The sequence below is a fragment of the Eptesicus fuscus genome, chromosome 5 (genome assembly GCF_027574615.1).
Source record: "Eptesicus fuscus isolate TK198812 chromosome 5, DD_ASM_mEF_20220401, whole genome shotgun sequence".
Lineage (NCBI taxonomy): Eukaryota > Metazoa > Chordata > Mammalia > Chiroptera > Vespertilionidae > Eptesicus > Eptesicus fuscus.
In genome coordinates, this window is record NC_072477.1 from 38,157,782 (window position 1) to 38,178,362 (window position 20,581).

Consider the following 20,581-nt stretch of genomic DNA (forward strand, 5'->3'; position numbering starts at 1 on the left):
GGTTTTCCTACTTTATTTTTATTCTTAGTACCATTGCCATTCTACAGATTGTTTGTATTTATTTTGTTGCTGTCTACCTTTCCTTCTAGACTATAAGACCCAGGAGGACAATGATTTCTATCAGTTTTTCACTGCTATGTTCTAGCATCTAAACAGTGCCTAGCATATAAAAATTTACTAAATGAATAAAGATTTTAAGAGATGATTTGTTATATAAAGTCATGAAGAATAGAGAATTTTAGAATTAGCAGGGGTCATACTAAAGAAATCAGCAAACTATGGCCATAACCTATTTCTGTGTGAGCTAAGGATGGTCTGATAAATTGAATTGTGTCCCCCACAAAATCCATGTGTTGAAGTCCTAATCCCTGGCATCTAAGAACATGACCTCAATTTTAAATTGGGTCATTGCAGATGTAATTAGTTCAGATGAGCAGGGTGGGTCCCTAACCCACTATGACTGGTGTACTTACAAAAGGAGAAGTTTGGACACAGACACACAGGGTGAATGCCACATGAGCATGAAGGCAAGATCAGGGTGAAGTGTGTACAAGCCAAGGAATGTTAAAGATTGCAGCAAAACACCATAAGTTAGGAGAGAGGCATAAAACAGTTTCTTCCTCACAGCTTCAGAAGGAGCCAGCTCTGCTGATAGAAACCTTGATCTCTAACTTCTAGCCTCTTGGACAGCAAGACAATAAATGTCTGTTGTTTAAGCCACACAGTTTGTGGTACTTTGTTACAGAAGCCCTAGAAAACTAATACAAATGGTTTATATACCTGTAAACAACTGGAAGAGGAGGTGGAGGAGGAGAGAGGGTGAAGGAAGAAGAAGTTGTGGGGGAAATAGAAGGAGGAGGAAGAGGGAAAATGGCAGGATCAATATTGGCCCACAAAGCCTAAAACATTTGCTATGTGGTACTTTACATAAAAAGCTTATTGACACCTGAAGTTTAGAGATCATATAGCCCATTTAATTCACGAAGAAATGGCAGCCTCCAGACATAAAATATCCAAGACCATACATATAGTATGAACTGGTTTGAGATAGATCTAAAACCAAGCTATCTGACTTTAAGTTCATTTTTTAAAAACTGACACCACACCAACTACTGAACTTCTAAAAGTCATTTCATCATTCTCCCCTTGTTTAAGTTAAAGTACCAGCATGTTACTAAGACGACGTTTTCATCTATTATCACAGTCCAGTAACCTGAGTTCTGTAGAGAAACATACCATAATTCATCTTTTTTTTTTTTTTTTTAGCAAAGTGCCTACTATGATCCATAATTTTTTTGTTTTTGCTTTTGGGCATCATTTTCTGTGATACTGGTTCTCAAGCCATAATTAAAACATAATTAAAGATCAAGAACAGATGTCTGCCCGCTCTCTGGAGCTTCCACAACCATGTAGTGTAGAGTTTGGTATTATGGATTTTATGCTAAAGAGAAACAAAATAGGAGAACTGTCTGTTGAACAAACCCACAAACCAATGCTAAAGGCATAAGAAAGTGTTCCAAAGAAAGTGGACCAGTGCAGTGGTCGTTCTTTAATGTACCCATATCTTAGGGAACAGCAAAATGAATCTGTTTAGTCTACATCAGCACTATAATTAGGTGTAGGTGGTACAAACAAACAAACAAACAAAGAAAAAGAAAAAAAAACCCAGCTACATTTCTTGCTAATTCACTTTGGTGAGATATTTAACCCTTTTGGAGGAGGGTTTTAGTTTTGCCAGCTGTTATCTGCTGAAGATGGTAGTTCTTACTGTAAGGGCGACTGGAAGCACAGCATGAAGCACAGAGGTGTTCTTTCCTTTCTCAAGCTGCCTAATTAGTTGAAGCATAGATGGCACTAATAAGAAACTATGTGTATAAACTTCTATTAAGATGCCAATGAACCTCAACTATGGAAGAAATGAAAAGGAAGTGAATGGGTTAAAGACAGTTTTCCAGCAAAGGGTGTCTGAGAAGACACATCATCCCAAGTGTAGCTGCTCAACTTCAACCTCTTGTACTTTTGCACAGAATGCACAAATACCACAGGGATTAAATTTACCTAAATCTGAACAAAATTTGTTCTTTCTCTAATTTTCCCTCTCTAAAGCAGAGACCTCATCTGGAGTTGAAATCTGGTGTTTGTTAGCTGGGTGGCCTTGGGCAATTTACTTAACCTCTCTATGCCTCTCTTTCTTCAAATGTTTAAAGGAAAGTGGGGGTGGGGGGGAGGCGAGGGGTTGATAACTATAGCATATAAGCCATAAATTGTTTCAAGGATTAAATGAGATAATGAAACATGAATATGCCTAACAAAATGGTTAGGAATCCAAAGCATGTTCATTTTCCTTCTAAGTTGGAGAAAATATGCAAATATTCACATAATTATAATTATTTACATAATTGTTCATCTAATTATAACAAGCATGAGGAAACCCATCAGCATTTATTTTCATAAGTGCCACCAGCCATGTGTTTTGTGATCTGTAAATTAGTTTCACATACACTCTGGGACTTGATCTACAAATTAAGAATCTCCACAGTCTTGGGTGGGTAGGTAGTGGTAAGCGAGGATCTGGGTTCCCAATCACTCTTCTGCTTTCGGGCCTCTGCCAGAGGCCTTTCCCCTGTGCGGACTGGCCCTGCTGTCTCAGTGAAGACTTAAGAACTTTCTGCTCTTGGGTGTGCAAGCTCTGTGCCACCAAATCAAGGTTTGCTTGTATGCAACTTGGAGGCATTATCCCAACAAGAAAGATTTAACACATGTACCATATTCTAGAGGTTTCCCAACCTTTTCTGGGTCCCAAATCCCTTAGAGAATTTGGTAAAATGATGCCCCACCTCCATGCACTTTTACATTTATCCCCCAAATTGTATGCATACATATTGTGGTTTTCACAGATCCCCTGAAATCTGTGTAGAGATCTTTAATGAGGCCACATAGCAAGTTTAAGAATCCCTAATTTAAACAGATTAGCATTTAATTGAAATACAACAAAGGAAGGCAGCACTCACTTTAAATTCCCCTTATGACTTTTAGTTTTTAGTCCTTCAGTTTCTAGCCCCATTTTTTTTTTTCCTGGATCCTCCCTACAGGTGGGGAAATAAACCCATATTATCCAAACTCCTCGGCTTCTGGCTAAAGAACTAGTCAGAAGCAGGAGTGGCACAGAAAGGCATATTTATCCATTACCTGGAGTTGAAACCCTAAAGTGTAGGAAGTGGAAAAGGAACAGACACATTTTCAGAATGAAAACAGAATTCTGGGACAAAGACTTCAAAGTCCAACCTGCTGTCTCTCTATGCCAAATAAAGAAGTTTCCTTGTTAAGTTTCATCTGTAACCTGCCTGAGAGAAGGTTGTTTGCAATGATCCGCTGGCCCTCTATCTGAAGCCCCCCCAGACACCTCACAGGACTGCTGGCCTTCTCCAGGCCAGGTCCCTGCTCCCCCTCTTCCTAGCCTGAACACCTCACTCCCTACTGTTGCATAAACCTGCAGGTACCACTGCTGGGCTTGGCAAGTAGAAACATCAGATCCCATGAGCTCAGACACCGGGGGAGACACACTTTTTTCCTCACTTGATGGGGAAAACATGGCAGAAGACGAACGGGCAGTGGAGGGGGTGGTTAGCTGGGGAAGGAAGCTTAACAAATACTGTCCAGATTTAAATTTAATTTTCTGCGAGTATAATCGGGACTTCTGTACTCTGTGTTCCATCACATCCAAGGGTGTGTGTGTGTGTGTGTGTGTGTGTGTGTGTGTGTGTGTGTGTGGAGGGGGGACTGCAAGGACCAGGAGCAAATTGTCCCAGGAGCACTTTAGGACCCCCTGCCCCCTTCTCTACCTTCCCTTCCCGTCCTCCCTCCTCAGGGAAGGGCCCCGAGTTTCCACGTCCAGGTAGACGGAGAAAGAGGGGAGACCTCTGGGCATCCGAGGAGCCTCTGTAAATTCTGTGCGCGGCTCGCCCCGTTGCCCCGGCGCCTGCTGTTTATTCAGTGTGGGTCAGATTAGCCACCTGGGGCACAAATCCTGCAAAACGAGTCTGAGAGTGGGGCGAGCTCTTGCAGGTAGGAAGGTGCAGCGCCCAGCTAAAAATAGCGAGAGCCCGCGGCCAGCCGCTGCGGAGGCGGCGCAGACTGCGCGGCTGCGGGAAGCGCGCGGGCCGCTGTGCCGGGCGGGCAGGGTGACCGACACCCACCCTGCGCCCACACTCTGGGCCCCTTAATGGAGCGTCGCCGCGGGGGCGCGCGAGGAGTGCCCGAGGATAGGGCGCGGCAGCTTCCCGGGCCTCTTCGGATGACCCTGGGGCGTCAGCGACGCGCGCGGTGAAGCCCAACCCTGCGTGGGACCCGAGAGGGCGCGGGGGGTAACGAGCTGGCCTGAGGATCCCGCCGGCCCGCCAGCAGGGAGTGGGGAGGCCCTGGGCCTGGCGAGGCTCTGGTCCCCGGCCTGCTACGCATCTGCAGTGGCGAAGGGACAGCGTGCCTCGGGATTTCTGGATGTCCGCACCTCCTTCTCCATCTGCCTGCAGGAGGTGAGAGCGCCGCGCGTCTTGCTGCTTCTCCAACGTGGGTCCGCGGGTTCCCGCAACCCCTCACCCACCTCACACTTGCTTTCCTCGCAGCTCAGCCCCTCGACACCTTTCCTCGGTTTCTCTGACTCCTTTTGAGTTTGAATTTGCGTGATCTCTGAGTCTGGCCCTGGGGCGCAAGGCCTCAAAAGGGGCCAAACCGCACTGAAGACCTGTCTCTCTGCGTGGGCTCGGCTCTGGTGAGGCATCAAGAGAGGCGACCTTTCGGGCTCCTGTTTTCTCTATTACTATCCGGGACGCAGCCCCTTCTCCAAGCCCAGGGCTCCTAGAATCTGAGGATGAAGCTTACTTCTTTGAAGCTGTTACCTCTCTGTTGGACTTAGAGCATTTCTATCTTAAAAAAAACGCGTGTCTGAGGTGCCTGCCTTTCCCGCCCCCCAGGGTCTGACTCTTTGCAGTGCCCAGTCTGAGCCTCTCAGCCAAAGTCAAGGAGGAGGAAGGCTGAATACAAAGCTCAGATACTTCTGGGCGCTTGCTTCTTTTCTGGCCCAGCGTCCCTGCCCTCCCCTGGCTTGAGAGAAATGCTGAGCACCTTGGGCATCTCGGCCTCTACTGTGGGTTGCGCTGGTCCCCGGTGGCCAGGACTGGATTGGTGTAACTGCTTGTCTTTGGGAGGCCCCGGAGTGGCTTCCCTGAAGCCATGGGCCTGTTTCACTGGTGTGGTGGCCACCATCAGACTACAGATCTCCTAGTTTTACCCTGTGCAACCCCTTGGTTACCTGGGGTGACTAGAAACATTGTCTCTTCCTAGTGGGCTTAAGGGATGGTCAAAGAATATAACTTTAAAAAAATCATTTCAAACGCATATTAGCAACTTTTATTGAAATATAACACGAAGAGGAAAGTACAAAGATCTCATGTGTACAACTTGATGGATTTTCACAAAATGAACATTGCGAGCATTTTGAGTGTTCATTACATCTATACTGGCACATAATCCCTGAGGGGATTACAAATAATATACATGTATTCTTGAAGATAACTCTTCCCCCCACCTAACTCAAGGACATGAAATATTTAGACTATTTGTAAAAACATCCAAGTTTTATTTATACAATTCAAATTTCTTGGGTCACATACCCCTTTCGGACAACGGTTTCCTTGCAAAAGACTAGAAAGTTGTGAGCGTGAATTGAGGGGAGAATGTTAGATTGTGTTGTCCAATTGACATTTGGCTGGGAAACCACAACTCATTTGGTACAGCCTGATGTCCATGTAGGATCTGCTGCTCCCAAAACTCATCCCCATAGTGGCAGTGCAGTTTTATCCAGGTCATACTGTTCAGGCACAACAGGGAGAGAAAGAGAACGTGAAGGATGTGTGTGCTGAGAATGAAGACATTCCAGTCTGAACCTTCTCCATCCATTCTATAATAACCTATTTCCAAATGACATGCCTTCTGTAGAATCAGGTGGGTGCCATTGACCATTTTTAGCAGAAGAAGGCTAAAACAGGAAGAAGCCAAATCTCCTTCATTGTGTGCCAATCCCATCCTCTTTGGGATAACCCTTCCTTAGAAAGGGAGGAATTTCAATAGCCGTGCCCTGTCTGCCATCCACATGTTAAACATGTTAAAACATAAAAGCAGTCTTCTCATCTGTCTAATCTCTCTGGAGTTTTGATTAGAGTTATCTGTCCATTTTTTGATGGTCTGTTTTGAAGGATTTAAAAAAATAAAATAAAAAGAACCATATTCCTTGCCGAAACCGGTTTGGCTTAGTGGATAGAGCGTCGGCCTGCGGACTCAAGAGTCCCAGGTTCGATTCCGGTCAAGGGCATGTACCTTGGTTGTGGGCACATCCCCAGTAGGGGGTGTGCAAGAGGCAGCTGATGGATGTTTCTCTCTCATCGATGTTTCTCACTCTCTATTCCTCTCTCTTCCTCTCTGTAAAAAATCAATATAATATATTAAAAAAAAAAAAAGAACCATATTCCAGAGAGTAGTGAGACAACAATTTAAGGCATGGGGAATTGAAGTAGTATTGCATTTTATTCTATTCAGTGAGAATCCAGTATTATTTAGCTTTGAGTGAGGTATATCTAGGGTTGGCAACAGTCTCAAATGTTTGAAGGAGAACTTTGCAATCAGGTATAAATTTCTTCTTCAGACCAGAGAAAGGGGAATGGGTTTACATTTCAGCAAGAAGGATAGAGAACAACTGTTTAAGGTCAGAAGTGCTAGGCATCAGAAAAATCAGAGATGGAAAATGCTTTGGATATAACCTCTAGTCCATAATTTCCTTGTTCTCAGTAGTTATGACTGTCACGTTGTCAGTTGTTAGTTATCTTGGCAGAGATATGTTCCTGGATCAGATCTATGTAGACAAATCCCACTGAGTGTTAACTCAGTGAATGCTGATTCACATAAACAGCCTTCATTCAATCAACACCGAGATATGTGCAGCACTAATGACTACAAGATAAATGTGAGATATAACCCCCTCCTTTAAAAAGTTTATCACTAACTGTAAATAAAATTCAATATCAGAGTAGCTCTTCGCCTACTTTGCTCATGTAATCATTTTCTTGGCAAAGAAGAAGAACTAATATATACTGAGCACTTATGTGCCTGCCATTTTATTACATTAATTCATTTAATACTTATAAGACCATTATGAAATAGACATTTTTATTCTCTGATTATAAGTGGGGAAACCAGTTACTCTGGAGTTTAAGCTATTTGACCACGATTTTAACTAGTAGATACATTGATTCTCAGTCTTGGGCCTTGAGAAAGACCTGTGAGGAGCCTGGTCAATCTTCACAGTCTACAGGTATAGTAAGGAAACTGATACCCAGGAGAGATAAGCAGCTTCTTTGTCAAGATTTGAGAAGGTCCCATAAAGTCTTGCCCTCTTGTGGGCTTTGTAATTAGATCCAAAGGAGGTATGTTTCTGGGTCTTGAGTGTGTCCTTCTAAGAACTGGGTAAATATCCTAAAATTCTCTGTAATAGCAGGCTGTAACAATGGGGCGGCAGCTGGTGCTTTGGCCTTGGGAAAAGCCTCCAGGACAGGCATTGTTTAGTCCGAAGCTATGGCCATGGGGATCCAGCCCTCCGAAATCCCAGCTCTTGACCTGTGGAGGCAGAGAGACCAACTGACCTGGTCTGAATTTTTGGCCTATTATCTATTAGCTCTGTGACCTTGAACAACTCATATGGCCTCCCTAAATTTCAGATTCTCATCTTTGGAACAGAGACTTTAGGAGGGGTGTTGTGATGGCTAGACAGCAAATATGTAACTAATGGTAAATATTAGTAAGAGAAAAATGAACGGTCCTGGGCAGTTTCTGAGTTAATTCCAATTCCAGTTTATCTATCTTATTGCTTCTTATAATTCCAATTCCAGTTTATCTATCTTACTGCTTCTCAAAAGTCAGCATTGGTGCTAGGAGTTCTTTCAAAGTACCCTTACATAGCTTCAACCATCACTTAACTGGCAAAGAAGGTTTGAAGATCTGATATTATTCTTAATCGAAGACCTAGAAGCAAGGGCTACTACCTCTACAGGATTAGAAATCTTGTCATTTGTAAAGACCTATTTCATGTGTTCTGGCATAGTAATTCTGCAATTACCATAACAGTTTACAAAGCACAAGTCAAGCATATTCCTTGCTTGTTTGGTAATGTCTGGTATCAGCCTTTTAATGCTATCTATCAGGCCTGGAAATATAAGTGAAATAATGTTTAAAATAGTAGTGCTCAAGCTTTAGTGTGCTCAGAATCATCAGGAAACATTATGAAATACGTAAATTTCATGGGCCAGATCTCAGGCAGGCAGAGCAGGAAATCTGTATTTTATCAGAACATCCAATCTTGTTCTGAAGTGTATGGCCCTCAGAACATACCTGGAGAAAGGCTGTCCTGCAGGCTTGCTGTCCAGCTACTCTCTCTTAATGCTCTCTAGGAAAACAACAAATGAATGCCCATCATTCAGAGTAGCAGCAGAGGAGATAGTTGCTCTTAAAATATATGGTGGATTTCTCCTCCTAATCTATATGCTTTAAGGGTACAGTTTCATTGGTTCATCTATACTATCCTATCTAATAAAGAGGGAATATGCTAATTGACCCTCATGCTGTCGCAAAGATGGTGGTGCCCACAGCCAATAAGGAGGAAATATGCTAATTGACTGCCATACCCTCAAAGATGGCAGCACCCACAGCCACAAGATGGAGACGGGCCCGGCTGCTCCATGCATCTGCCTTTGGAGTCCCCCAGTCCCCTCAGCCCTCCAGCCCCCCAGGGCCAGCCCGAGGCACAGGCAAGCCTTGGATGGTGGCTGCCCAGCTGCCCAGGGCCACCTGAGGCTAAGGTAACCAGGGCTGGCCAAGGCTTGCACTGCTGGCAGTGGCAGCAGCAGAGGTGTGATGGGGCATCGCCTTCCCTTGATTGCCAGGTTGCCTCCTGCCCCTGAGGGCTTCCGGACTATGAGAGGGGGCAGGCTGGGCTAAGGGACCCCCCTCCAGTGCATGAATTTTCATGCACCAGGCCTCTAGTGTTCTATAAACATACCACAACTCACAAGAAAGCTTGAGCTGGGAAAAGACTGGATAGTTGCCCTCACCAACTCTGATTGGTGTAAGCTCTCTAACCAACAAATAATTTGTTCTTTGAGAGAAAGGAAAAAAGGAGCAAGTAAAAGGAGTTTATACTAGGTGGTATGCACCCATCTCAAATATGGGCTAGACATAAAGCTGTCCCAAGAGATCTGGACCCGAGTTCTCCCACCAAGCATGTAAAGATTCATGTCAGGATCTAACCAAGGAATGTCAGGGGGCTTCATTAGAAACTCCTGGGTTCCTGGCTGGCTATTTTATTGCCTGGGTTTTAATAAAATGAGAAAATACCTGTCATCCAAACACATTTGGGTTTAAAAAAACAAACAATTATCTGTTGTCTTAGAATAAAATGAAGCCCTGCTTTTTAATCACAGCATATCCCTATTGTTTTTGAGTTTAAATATTAAGGAACATATTTTATTAATGATTGAAACAATAGTGATTGGTTAGGGGGCTCAGTGAACATTGAATCTGTCTTTACTCCAGTCAGTGTGCTAAAGTAACACACTGCTTAATGCCCCAGGATGGACATTAGGTAACTATTTAATGGGGTTTTAATTTTGGGTTATTATTAATAATAATTAATGTAATTTTGATTATGTTGGAAGCTGGAGGGATACTGTCAGTCATCCTTTCAGGGTGGTGGTATTGCCCTGCCCTGTTTAATCAGAGGTTCTTAGAGGAGGTAGGCTCAAAGTGATGTAAAATGAAAGAAGGTAGATGTTTAATAAAATCTCAATTAAGAAATTAAATCATATTCAAATTGAAAGGGGGCATGGAAATTATCTGGCCTAATCCTTTCATTCTGCAAATGAGAAAAATGAGGCCCGTAGGAATTAAAGGACTTGCCCAAAATTATACCGATTGTTTTTGTTGTTTGATGCATTATTGGGCTAAATGACCTCACAGGCCCAACTTGGAAAAGATGGCAGGATGCTGTGGCCCTGCTCTCACAGTTGTTTATCTGATCTCATGTACTTCCTACCCTTCGTAATTCCTGTTTTCTAAATATCGAAGGTGTGTAACTGTAAAGTTTGTATAGAAAAGCTACTCTGGACCAGTATCTGTTTAAGTCAAGACCTAAATGCTTTGCTGCAACAGTGAAGTGTAATGTCTATGCCAGAAAAAGAAAACCAGGACAGGAAATGCTCAGTCCTCCAGCACAGGCCTGGTTACCTGGAGCTCGGGGCTGTGACCCTCAGCCCCACCCTGTGGCATTAGCTCAGGACTCCAGAGCAGAGGTTGTGATTTACTTTAGGGCTCTAGGCAAGTCCCTTTAACCTGGCTGTCCTTCCCCTTCCATGTTTGTAGAACAGGGAGATGATGCTGATATCTCCCCCACTGCTCCATCAGAGGCACTGTGTGAAATTAGCTCCTGTTTGTTTGGGAAGGTTTTAAAGCCACACATTCCACCTCCCTGCTAATATGATTACTAGCACTTTCTTGTAGGAAAGGGCCCACTCCTCATCCCCCTTCTTCCTTTAAAAAACAAACCAAAGGGTATCTTTTGTCTCCCTGTGGCCAAAAAGGTTGTTGCTTCTGTGGTTGTTACCCCCTCAGAAGGTCAGTTTATGGAGGTTAAGGATTCCTAGGTGCACCACAACCAACCAAACAAAACAATAACAACAACAAAAATAACTGCTGTGGAGGTTCTTAGAGGGCTTCTGAGTTATAAACAGACTTTTCTAACTGTAAAAAAAAGGTGGCCCCAGTCAGTCTCCAAGCCATCTCCGTCCTCCACAGGGATAGGCCTGGTGGACTGTTCATTGGGGCTGTCCTTCTCAGGGTCATCCCCAAGGCTTTCCACAAGAAGAATTAAAAAAAAACTGTTTTGGAAGGAAAGTCACCTTTTTAATAGCCAAAGAAGTACCTCTCTCTGGCACACAACTCTGTGCACAGCCTGTTTCTCAACCTTTGGAAATCCTTTAACAGTTTATGGAAGGCCACCCTTTAAACCAATCCAACAGCTCCTTTCTCCATAACCTGATTTTAGAGGTGTTTCATTATCTCTAATTACTCGGGGTAAACGGTGATTACTCAATGTTTTAATCATCAGTTTGGGCAGCAGTTACTCCAAACTCAGGGAAGCCCAGACTCCCATGGGTATTTTTGGAAGGTACTGCGACTAGTCGGTGCATGCTTTCTAGTACCTACGCACGTGGTCCCCAGGTGAGTCCCGGCCGCTTCCCAGAGCTGGAGGCAGCTGAGTCCCAGCCCAGCGGCAGCTGCGGACTCCAGCGCTGCCCGGGCTTCCGGGACCCGGGCCTGCGAGGCCAGGCCCGGCGGCTGGAGGGGAGGATGTGGGCGGGGCTCCCATCCCAGAAAGGGAGGCCAGCGAGGGAGGAGGGAAGAAGGGAGGGGCAGCCGGGGAAGAGGAGGACGGAAAGAAAGAAAGACTGAGGGAAAGAGGAGGAAGGAGAAGATGCAAGAGGGCAGAGCAGGAGGGCGGGAGGGAAGGAGTGCGGAGCCCGGCCCGGAAGCTAGGTGAGTGGCATCCCAGCCCAGGGACAGGAGCCTTAGACGCCGCCGCTGCTGCTGCTCCGCGCCCTGTATTTCGCTTCTCTCCCTCATGGGATTCCCGTCGAGCCTGCTGCACCCCAGTCCTCGGCCCTCGCCTAAGTTCACTGCGGCCGTTCAGAGGTCCCCAGAAGCTGCTGCTGGCGAGCCCGCTACTGCAGGGATCTATGGTGAGCAAGGCTGCCTGGCGAGGGGCGCCGGACAGAGGGGGCCGAGGCGCATCCTTGGGGTGGGGGGTACCGGAGGAGGGAAGCACGGGACTCCAGCTGCGGTCGGGGCCAAAGGTGTCCCCCCCCCAAAGGTTGTGCTATAAGCAGGGATGCTGGCACGGAAAGACACTACTGCCTCTACCCAGGCCACTGTCCCCGTTCGGCGACCCCGGGGCTAGTTTCCCCTTCGTGGGTTTGGGGAAGACGAGAAGCCTTTAGTTGGGGGTCGTTGGGGAGGCGGCGAGGTCTCGAGGGGATCGCGAACATCAGTCGACCCTCGACGGGAAGGGCCAGGAGAGAGAGGAGTGTCGGCTCTGAAGTCGGGAGAGCGTGAGGGGACGGCCAGGTGGAGGGAGAACACCTAGCGGGGTTGGTGCTGCGGTGCGGAGGGCAGTTCTTTCTGCCTCGCGAGGGGCTCCGCAGAGGGGAGTGTCAGCCGACGCGGCCCCCCGCCCGAGGAAGCCGGGGAGAGCTGGCGAACGGCGGCGGCAAGACGCACCTCCTCCCCGAGCTGTTACCGTGGGCTTGCAGCATCCCGGGGGCCTCGCCACTACCGTTTCGCCGTGTAAGGGTCTCGCTGGCCAGGGTGCCAGGCGCTCCGGGGACGAGAGTCTTCCCAGCGTAGCCGTGTTCCGTAGGTAGGCGCGGGCGAGCCGCACGGCGGACGCGCGGCTCTGAAGGGCTCTCCCCGCGCGGAGCCGACGGGAACGGGTCCCCGGGGTCTCGAGTCCCTGCGGACCCTCCCGGCCCGAGTTGGGCCTGCGGCCTCCTGGGCACCTCTTCTGCGCGTGGCTTGTGAGGCTTGCTGTTGTTCGTGGGGCTCAAGGCTTTGTGAGACGCGAAAAGCCCCCAAGACGGGGAGCTGGTAAACCGAGGTGACGTCGGAACGGGTGTTGGGAGAAGACTCAGGCGGGGAAGGAAGTATAGGACAGTCGCCTTGAGTTGCATCCCCACCCCCCAGGAAAATTCAGAAGATGAAAGTTCCTTTCGGCTTTTATCTTTTTTAATTAAAAAATGTGTGTGTGGGGGCGGGGGGAAGGGGGGAGAGAACGCGATTAGAGATGAATCCCACTGACTGAACCCGAAATGGAAATACGACCAGCCTTGGCGTGTGAGCGCGCCGTGCGCGCCCGCAGCCACCCCGAGATTGTCCGGGGATTCCGGGCGCCGGCCCCTTCCACGGCCCCTTCGCCCCTCAGGGACCGGCCCCTCTCCGGCTGCTTTTCCTATTTCTGGAACTCCTCCCACAGGGCTTTCTTTAGGGTTCCTGGCGTCTCAAAGAAAAGAAAGAAAGAAAGAAAAAAAAAGAAAAAGAGAAAAGAAAAACCTTTTTGCCCTCCCCAACCCTTTTGCAGTCAGCCCCGGCGGTGGCGCGGCAGCGGGAAGACCTAACGCCGCTCAAGACACAGCGCGGCTCTTTCCAGGCGGAGACGGTCGCGCAGGGGCGCCCGTGGCCTCCGCACCCCGGCCCTCCGTGTCGGGCGGCGCCGGGCAGCCGCGGCCCCGGAGGGTGGGGGTTTGGGGGAGGGGGAGGGCTAAGCGCTTGATTTTTCTCTCCTCTTCCTAAAGGCTTCCCTGGAGTGCCCCCAAGAAGAAGCCCAAGTTCGTGGGGGGGGAGAGTAAGGCGGGCAACCTGAGCCCTCAATCTCTGCAGCGACCCAAGGCAGGAACTGGGAACAGACTCTGGAGCGAGAGGCGAGGCGCAGGGAGGTTTTGAGCGGGAGTCGTGCGCCTCGGGACCCCGGAGCGGGCCCACGCGGACGCCGATGGGCGCGGGCCAGGTTTTCGAAAAGGCCCCTTGCCGAGCGACCCACGCGTGCAGCATCTTCAGTTAGTGAGGACATCCCAGTGACTCCTGGAGCTGTGGGTTGGCAAATTCCTGAAGAAATATGTGCTGCGACTGTGCAGCTGGTGCAAAGGAGGAAGGGGGTGGGGGGAGGAAGTAGCGGGGGGTGGCGGGGGTGGGGGGGCGGGGAGTGGTGGTTTAAAAAATAAGGCCGGCTGGAGAGAGAGAGAGAGACGGAGACACGGAGGTCGAGCGCAGGCCGAGAGCTGTTCACGGCTTTCTCGACTCCTGGGAACTTGGTGGGATTTCCTTTCTGCATCGGGTCGGGAGTTGTAAAACCTCGGCGACGTGAAGACCTGAAACTTGGGATGCGCCCTCTCCCCGCGGTGGCGACGCCTCCATGGGAGTCCGCCTCCGCCCAGAAGGGCAAGGCCGACCGCTTTTGGGGGGGATTTATTCTCTGCTCTGGGGGGGGGGGGCGGGGGCGCGGTGCGGGGATTCTCCCCGTAAAGGAACTAGAGAAAACAGCTTAGCGGCCGCTCCCTCCCCACTTTCCCACGTCGATCGCCGTCCACCACCTCCGCCCTCCGCCCCGTGCGTGACTTGGTCGGCAGCTTTGGGCTGGGCGCTAAAGGGGCTGCCCGGTCTGTCGGAGCCCTGGCTGGCAGGCGTTCGCCAGCGGGTCACTGGCTGTCGCTGGGAGCAACAGTGGCCTCGCGGACACCCTGGGGAGGACGTGGCGGGGGACGCGCGCACGTACGCGTGTCCCTCGGCGCTTTCTTTCAGTGCCCCTCGGCGGTGAGGCTTTGAGAGGCTGAGACTCCGCCGCCCCCGTTCCCGGCCCCCGCAGGAGCCAGGTTCATGCTGAAAGGCGCAGCCCCCTGCGGTGCGCCCCAGACCCTCCGGCTTCAGGCCGCTTGGCGCGAGGGCCCGGCGGGACGTCCCGAGCGCCGCGGGGAGAGGCGAGGACCGCGTCCTCCGCGCGCTGGGCTGGGGTACCTGCGGAGGGCTCCGCGGACCGCAGCCCCGAGCTCCTCCCCGGCCGCGGGAAGCCGGAGCTGAAGGCTGGGGAGGCTGGCCTCTGCCGAGGGGGCGGCGCCGCGTCGGGGTTTGTGGGCCCTTTCGCCGCCCGCCGCGGGGAGGGCGGGCTCCTCCGTGCGCGGGGCGGGGCCTCGGCGCTCACGTGACGCGGAGAGGCTGGAAGAAATACCGAGCCAGTCTGCGCCAGAGTCTCATTATATTCAAATATTCATTTTAGGAGCCATTCCGTAGTGCCATCCAGAGCAACGCGCGGCAGCAGCTCTTCTGAGCCTTTCCAGCAAGTTTGTTCCAGAGTGGCTGTCAAGAATCATGGACTGTTATTATATGCCTTGTTTTCTGTCAGTGAGTAGACACCTCTTCCTTCCCTTCCCGGGAATCACTCTGCCCTCTCCACCCCTGCTCGCCTCGGGTCCCTCCCGTCGGACCTTCCTCCCAGAGCCCGCACTCCGCTTTCTGGCTGCGCTGTCGCCGCCTCCTCGGCCCGGCAGCCGCGGCGCTCCAGACGCTCGGGCTCTCTGGGAAGTGCGGCTTGCTCCCACTCGCCCTCTCAGACCGGGTGCGATGCAGGAAAGCGGAGCGAGAGGGGGCTAAAGAGATGCAAGTCCGCATCGCGGGGTTGTACCTTATGGGCTCATCAGCCCCCCCGCTTCCCACTTGCCTGGGGGGGGGGGAGTGCCCAATGCCCCCGTGTTGCGTTCCCAGCTGCTTGTCAAAATTCTGAGGTCGCTTCTGGGACCAATCCCTCACCCCTCACCCCCGCCGCCCCTTCCCTGGGAGCGAGCGAGCGGGCACGCTCCGATGCTTTTTTTTTTTTTTTTTGCTGGGCATTTCAAACTCATCAGCCACAGTAAAATAAACCTTCAAGCCACTTTGTCAGCTCCCAGACCACGTTCTCGGCCTCGGCCTCGGCCTCTGGACCCCGCGGTCCTGTGTCTTTCCCCGGGCCCTGCTTCCCTGCTTTCCCTCCCTCCTGCTCGGAACCAGCTGGAAGTTGTGGAAGTTGGGCTGGGAGGGCGGAGGAAGAAGGTGGGGGAGTGGAGGAAGAGGGGGAGAGGCTGAAGGTCTGAAGTGGAGAGCAATGGCATTTTAATTCTCCCTCCCCCACCCTTTCTTACCCCCCTCAATGTTAACTGTTTATCCTTGGAGAAGCCAAGCTGAGATCATGGCTCAGATAGCAGTTGGGACAAAAAAAGATTAACAGGATGGAGGCTATCTGATTTGGGGTTATTTGACTGTAAACAAGTTAGACCAAGTAATTACAGGGCAATTCCTACTTTCGGGCCTTGCTTGGCTGCAGCTGGTGATGGAGGGGGGGGGGGGTGTGTGTGAGGGAGAAGACACAAACTTGATCTTTCTGACCTGCTTTCCATCTTGACCCTCTATCTCTCGCCCTACGTGCATATACAGAGACATCTCTCTTTCTCTCTAGTTATTGGTGTTTGTTTATTCTTTAACCTTCCGCCTCCTCCCCCTCCCCAGAGACACCATGATTCCTGGTAACCGAATGCTGATGGTCGTTTTATTATGCCAAGTCCTGCTAGGAGGCGCGAGCCATGCTAGTTTGATACCTGAGACGGGGAAGAAAAAAGTCGCCGAGATTCAGAGCCACGCGGGAGGACGCCGCTCAGGGCAGAGCCATGAGCTCCTGCGGGACTTCGAGGCTACCCTTCTGCAGATGTTCGGGCTGCGCCGCCGCCCGCAGCCTAGCAAGAGCGCCGTCATCCCGGAGTACATGCGGGATCTTTACCGGCTCCAGTCTGGGGAGGAGGAGGAGGAAGAGCAGAGCCACAGCATCGCTCTGGAGTACCCTGAGCGCCCCGCTAGTCGGGCCAACACCGTGAGGAGCTTCCACCACGAAGGTCGGTCCCTGCCCCGAGTCTGGGCCGGGGAGGGCCGGTAGGGTTGGCTGGTGGGGCGGTGGAAGCCCTGGGGGGAGAAAGGTTCAGGTTACCTCCAAGCCCCCAATCCCCGGAGGCTGGGGAACGGGGCTGCCTACCTCCAAGAATTTCCAGAGCTGTGGCTACATTTATTTTTCGGAGCCAGAGGGGAGGGGCCGAGGGAAGGGGAATGACACCACTCAGACGTGGGCTTAGCCTCAGAGGTGTGTTTTTGCTATATCAAAGCCTTTTCTGCCGGGCTTTATGCCCGTTTTCTTCTTCTTCTTCTTTTTTTTTTTCCAAAGCACCTACTGAATTTAATGTTACAGCTGTGTGTTTGTCAGGTTTATTCAATAGGGGCCTTGTAATCTGATCTGAATGTTTCCTAGCGGATGTTTCTTTTCCAAAGTAAATCTGAGTTATTAATCCACCAGCATCATTACTGTGTTGGAATTTATTTTCCCCTCTGTAACATGATCAACAAGGCATGCTCTGTGTTTCCAAGATCGCTGGGGAAATGTTTGGGAACATACTCGAAGGTGGAAGGAGAGGGAGAGGGTGGTTGTGGCATGTTCCCCCCTGCCTCTCTCTGCCCTGTCGGCCCCTCTCTTTCTTTACAACCACTTGTAAAGCGGACCGGGTACACAAAGCCAAGAGGGCTCTAAAGGGGGCGTCTTGATGGTGGTGGAGTGAGGAGTTGACACATGGAAATTATTAGACATATAAAGGAGGTTGAGAGATACTTTGTCTTTGGTGCTTGCCGAATGCTAGCTATGTCTCTCCGAGTTGGCTGGCGTGCCCCATTTGTCTGCTTCTTTAACTTAAAAGATATCCTTACTTCCCCCAAATAGGCTTCCACCATATAAGCAGAATTCACCACTCATCACCCAACCCTTAACTGTTTCTTGACTTTTCAATCCCTCAGACAGTTCATGTGCTTGTTTTTTTTTTGCATTTTTCTTTTTCTTTCCCTTCCCCACGGTGCCTAGAACATCTGGAGAACATCCCAGGGACCAGCGAAAACTCTGCTTTTCGTTTCCTCTTTAACCTCAGCAGCATCCCTGAGAACGAGGTGATCTCGTCCGCAGAACTTCGACTTTTCCGGGAGCAGGTGGACCAGGGCCCTGATTGGGAGCAGGGCTTCCACAGAATAAACATTTATGAGGTTATGAAGCCCCCGGCAGACCTGGTGTCCGGGCACCTCATCACACGACTACTGGACACGAGACTGGTCCACCACAATGTGACACGGTGGGAAACGTTTGATGTGAGCCCTGCAGTCCTTCGCTGGACCCAGGAGAAGCAGCCAAACTATGGGCTGGCCATTGAGGTGACTCACCTCCATCAGACACGGACCCACCAGGGCCAGCATGTCAGGATTAGCCGATCGTTACCTCAAGGGAGTGGGGATTGGGCCCAGCTCCGGCCACTCCTGGTCACCTTTGGCCATGATGGCCGGGGACATGTCTTGACCCGACGGAGAAGGGCCAAGCGTAGCCCCAAGCATCACCCACAGCGGGCCCGGAAGAAGAATAAGAACTGCCGACGCCACTCGCTCTATGTGGACTTCAGTGATGTGGGCTGGAATGACTGGATTGTGGCCCCACCAGGCTACCAGGCCTTCTACTGCCACGGGGACTGCCCCTTTCCACTGGCTGACCACCTCAACTCAACCAACCATGCCATTGTGCAGACCCTGGTCAACTCTGTCAATTCCAGCATCCCCAAAGCCTGTTGTGTTCCCACTGAACTGAGTGCCATCTCCATGCTGTACCTGGATGAGTATGACAAGGTGGTACTGAAAAATTATCAGGAGATGGTAGTAGAGGGATGTGGGTGCCGCTGAGATCAGCAGTCCTTGGACACACACACACACACACACACACACACACACACACACACACACATTACCATCCACTCACCCACACCCTACACAGACTGCTTCCTTATAGCTGGACTTTTATCTTTAAAAAAAAAAAAAAAAAGGAAAAAAACCTAAACATTCACCTTGACCTTATTTATGACTTTATGTGCAAATGTTTTGACAATATTGATCATATATTTTGACAAAATATATTTATAACTACATATTAAAAAGAAAAAATAAAATGAGTCATTATTTTAAAGGTAAACTATGTTCTTTTCTCTAGAATCCTTTCTCTTTTCTTCCTGCCCATCTCTTTTGAGTGGGAATTTTTTTCCTATTGAAGTAAAGCTAGAAGCAGGTGGTAACTGGAGGTGGTTAAGTTCTAGGGACAGGAAGTAAAAGAATGGTAGAGAGATGGTAATTGCCAGGATGAATTGTTTTCCATTTCTATTTAATGTTAACAAGGACACAGCATCCTCTCCCATCTGGATGACACATGTCCTGGAGAAACAGTGGGATAAAAGGAGTAGGCCAGATTAAAGACTCAGTTTTGGGCTCCTTGTACATCTTCTGGATTTGCTCACCTGTTTAGAGGTGTATCCCAGCTGAGTGTGATGGGTAAGAATCTCAACTCTTGGGAAGTGATTCCCACCTCTGCTTTTATGATACCCCAGGGTGTCTCCAGTTCTTATAGGCCTCATTTGGATTGTGTATTTCAATCCAAAAGTAATTTTCACACACATATTAACAAATGTCTACCAGGTATATGTGTGTGAGTGTTTTTAACAGATTGTTGGGTGGTGGTTTTTTTTTCTTTTAAGAAGTGGGTTTTAGCCAATAAAATAAGTGATGTGCCTTACCTTCAAAAAAATTGGTGACCACTATTTTAATATATCACATGGCGGACTTCTCTAGCGTTTTTGGACTTCTTTTCCTTATTTCCTATTCCAGCTGGGTGGGGGTTGGAAATAGGGTCAGGTACTGAAGGGTCAGAATTTCTAAGTAGGCACTGCAAAAGTTCCACTAGATAGATTCTCTAGAGTCCAATGCCAACTCTCCTTGTCTCTCTGTGCTGCCTGTCTCGCTTCTCTGGAACTGGGCAGAAAGTGATACACTTGCATGTGCTGTTCTGAGCCAGGGTTTCTTCAAGGAGAAAACTCAAATATTGGCCAAAGGAAAATGCTCATGTGTTGGAGCAGTCTCTCTGAGTTAAGGGCTGCCAGCAAGGCAGAGAAATGGCTCTCTGAAATGACATGCATGTAGTGGCTAAGAGGACCAGACGAGGGCCTTTGCTTTGTCTTACTTGCCACCAGCAAGTAAATTAAGCCCTGGAATCTTAGCCTGCTTAGGCTCCTTTCTTATGTGTGCATTTTTTGTTTTTTTTCTGAAAAGACGTGGATGAGTTGCAGAGCGGTGTCTTTGCACAGTCTGTGTGGGGTGGGCTGACAGAAGTGCATTTCTCCATAGTGAAGCTGGAGTGGGGTGGAGGTGCCGTGTGCGCACCCCCTGCACTCATGTACACACACTCTGCCCTGTGTTCTCGGGGACGGGGTGGCTGAAGCAGGATTCATTTTTGTTTTTAATTACTGAAGTCCTACAATCCTCCAAAGGAGCAGCTTAGTGGAAACCAATAAAAATAGAAGTAGGGCGGTTGCCAAAGCCCCAGCTCCCGGGAGAGCGCAGGTGGAGAGAGGAGATCAGAGCCCCAGGCAAAGGCAGCAAGACTCCACAGTTCCTCCAAAACTCCCTGCGAAGAGATGCTCCCCCCTCCACGAGCCCCCCAGGTCGCTGCCCCTTTGATTAATGGTATGGAGGTCGAATAAATCTTTTAGGGGAAGCCCATTATGGGTTTCCCTCAGGCGGCCTCGTTTTGTTTTGCCCCATTTCCAGCAACTTTCTGAAATGTCCGTGCCATTGGAAAGGAACCCGCAGATCTCTAGCACTTGGGACACATCATCCCAGGGCGAGTCCTGAACCCGGTGGCTGCCTGGCTCAGGTCACTTTCTAGCAACCACGCTCCCCCCGCCACGCTCCCCCTCCTTCTACTGGCTTATTTTCAGGAATGGATAATGTTGTTTATTTGTTCAGCCAAATATTTGGTCTGGGGAATTTACCGTGAAATTCTGTGAATTGC

The 20,581-nt window shown here is 49.7% G+C and overlaps 1 protein-coding gene across 4 annotated transcripts; it reads left to right on the forward strand.

The window, feature by feature from the left end:
• The first annotated feature begins 4,515 nt into the window (after positions 1-4,515).
• On the forward strand, positions 4,516-18,584 carry BMP4 (bone morphogenetic protein 4). Of its 4 annotated transcripts, none has more exons than XM_054716055.1 (4): positions 4,516-4,532; positions 14,921-15,045; positions 16,183-16,562; positions 17,570-18,584. In XM_054716055.1, the coding sequence occupies exons 3-4, from the start codon at positions 16,190-16,192 to the stop codon at positions 18,424-18,426; spliced, it is 1,230 nt and encodes a 409-aa protein (XP_054572030.1). In that variant the 5' UTR covers positions 4,516-4,532; positions 14,921-15,045; positions 16,183-16,189; the 3' UTR covers positions 18,427-18,584. The 4 variants fall into 4 exon arrangements, with proteins under 4 accessions (XP_054572030.1, XP_027997536.2, XP_008137261.1 ...); XM_028141735.2 differs by lacking the exon at positions 4,516-4,532 and adding an exon at positions 11,538-11,634 and having other exon boundaries at positions 16,236-16,562; XM_008139039.3 differs by lacking the exon at positions 4,516-4,532 and adding an exon at positions 11,539-11,837.
• The last annotated feature ends 1,997 nt before the right edge of the window (positions 18,585-20,581 follow it).

Bases quoted from the DNA above. Each gene is read 5' to 3' on its own strand.
- BMP4 (XM_028141735.2), top strand. From the start codon at position 11,573: ATGCAAGAGGGCAGAGCAGGAGGGCGGGAGGGAAGGAGTGCGGAGCCC. The intron at 11,635-14,920 runs GTGAGTGGCATC...TATTCATTTTAG, and splicing joins GAGCCCGGCCCGGAAGCTAG to GAGCCATTCCGTAGTGCCAT. The intron at 15,046-16,235 runs GTGAGTAGACAC...TATTATGCCAAG, and splicing joins ATATGCCTTGTTTTCTGTCA to TCCTGCTAGGAGGCGCGAGC.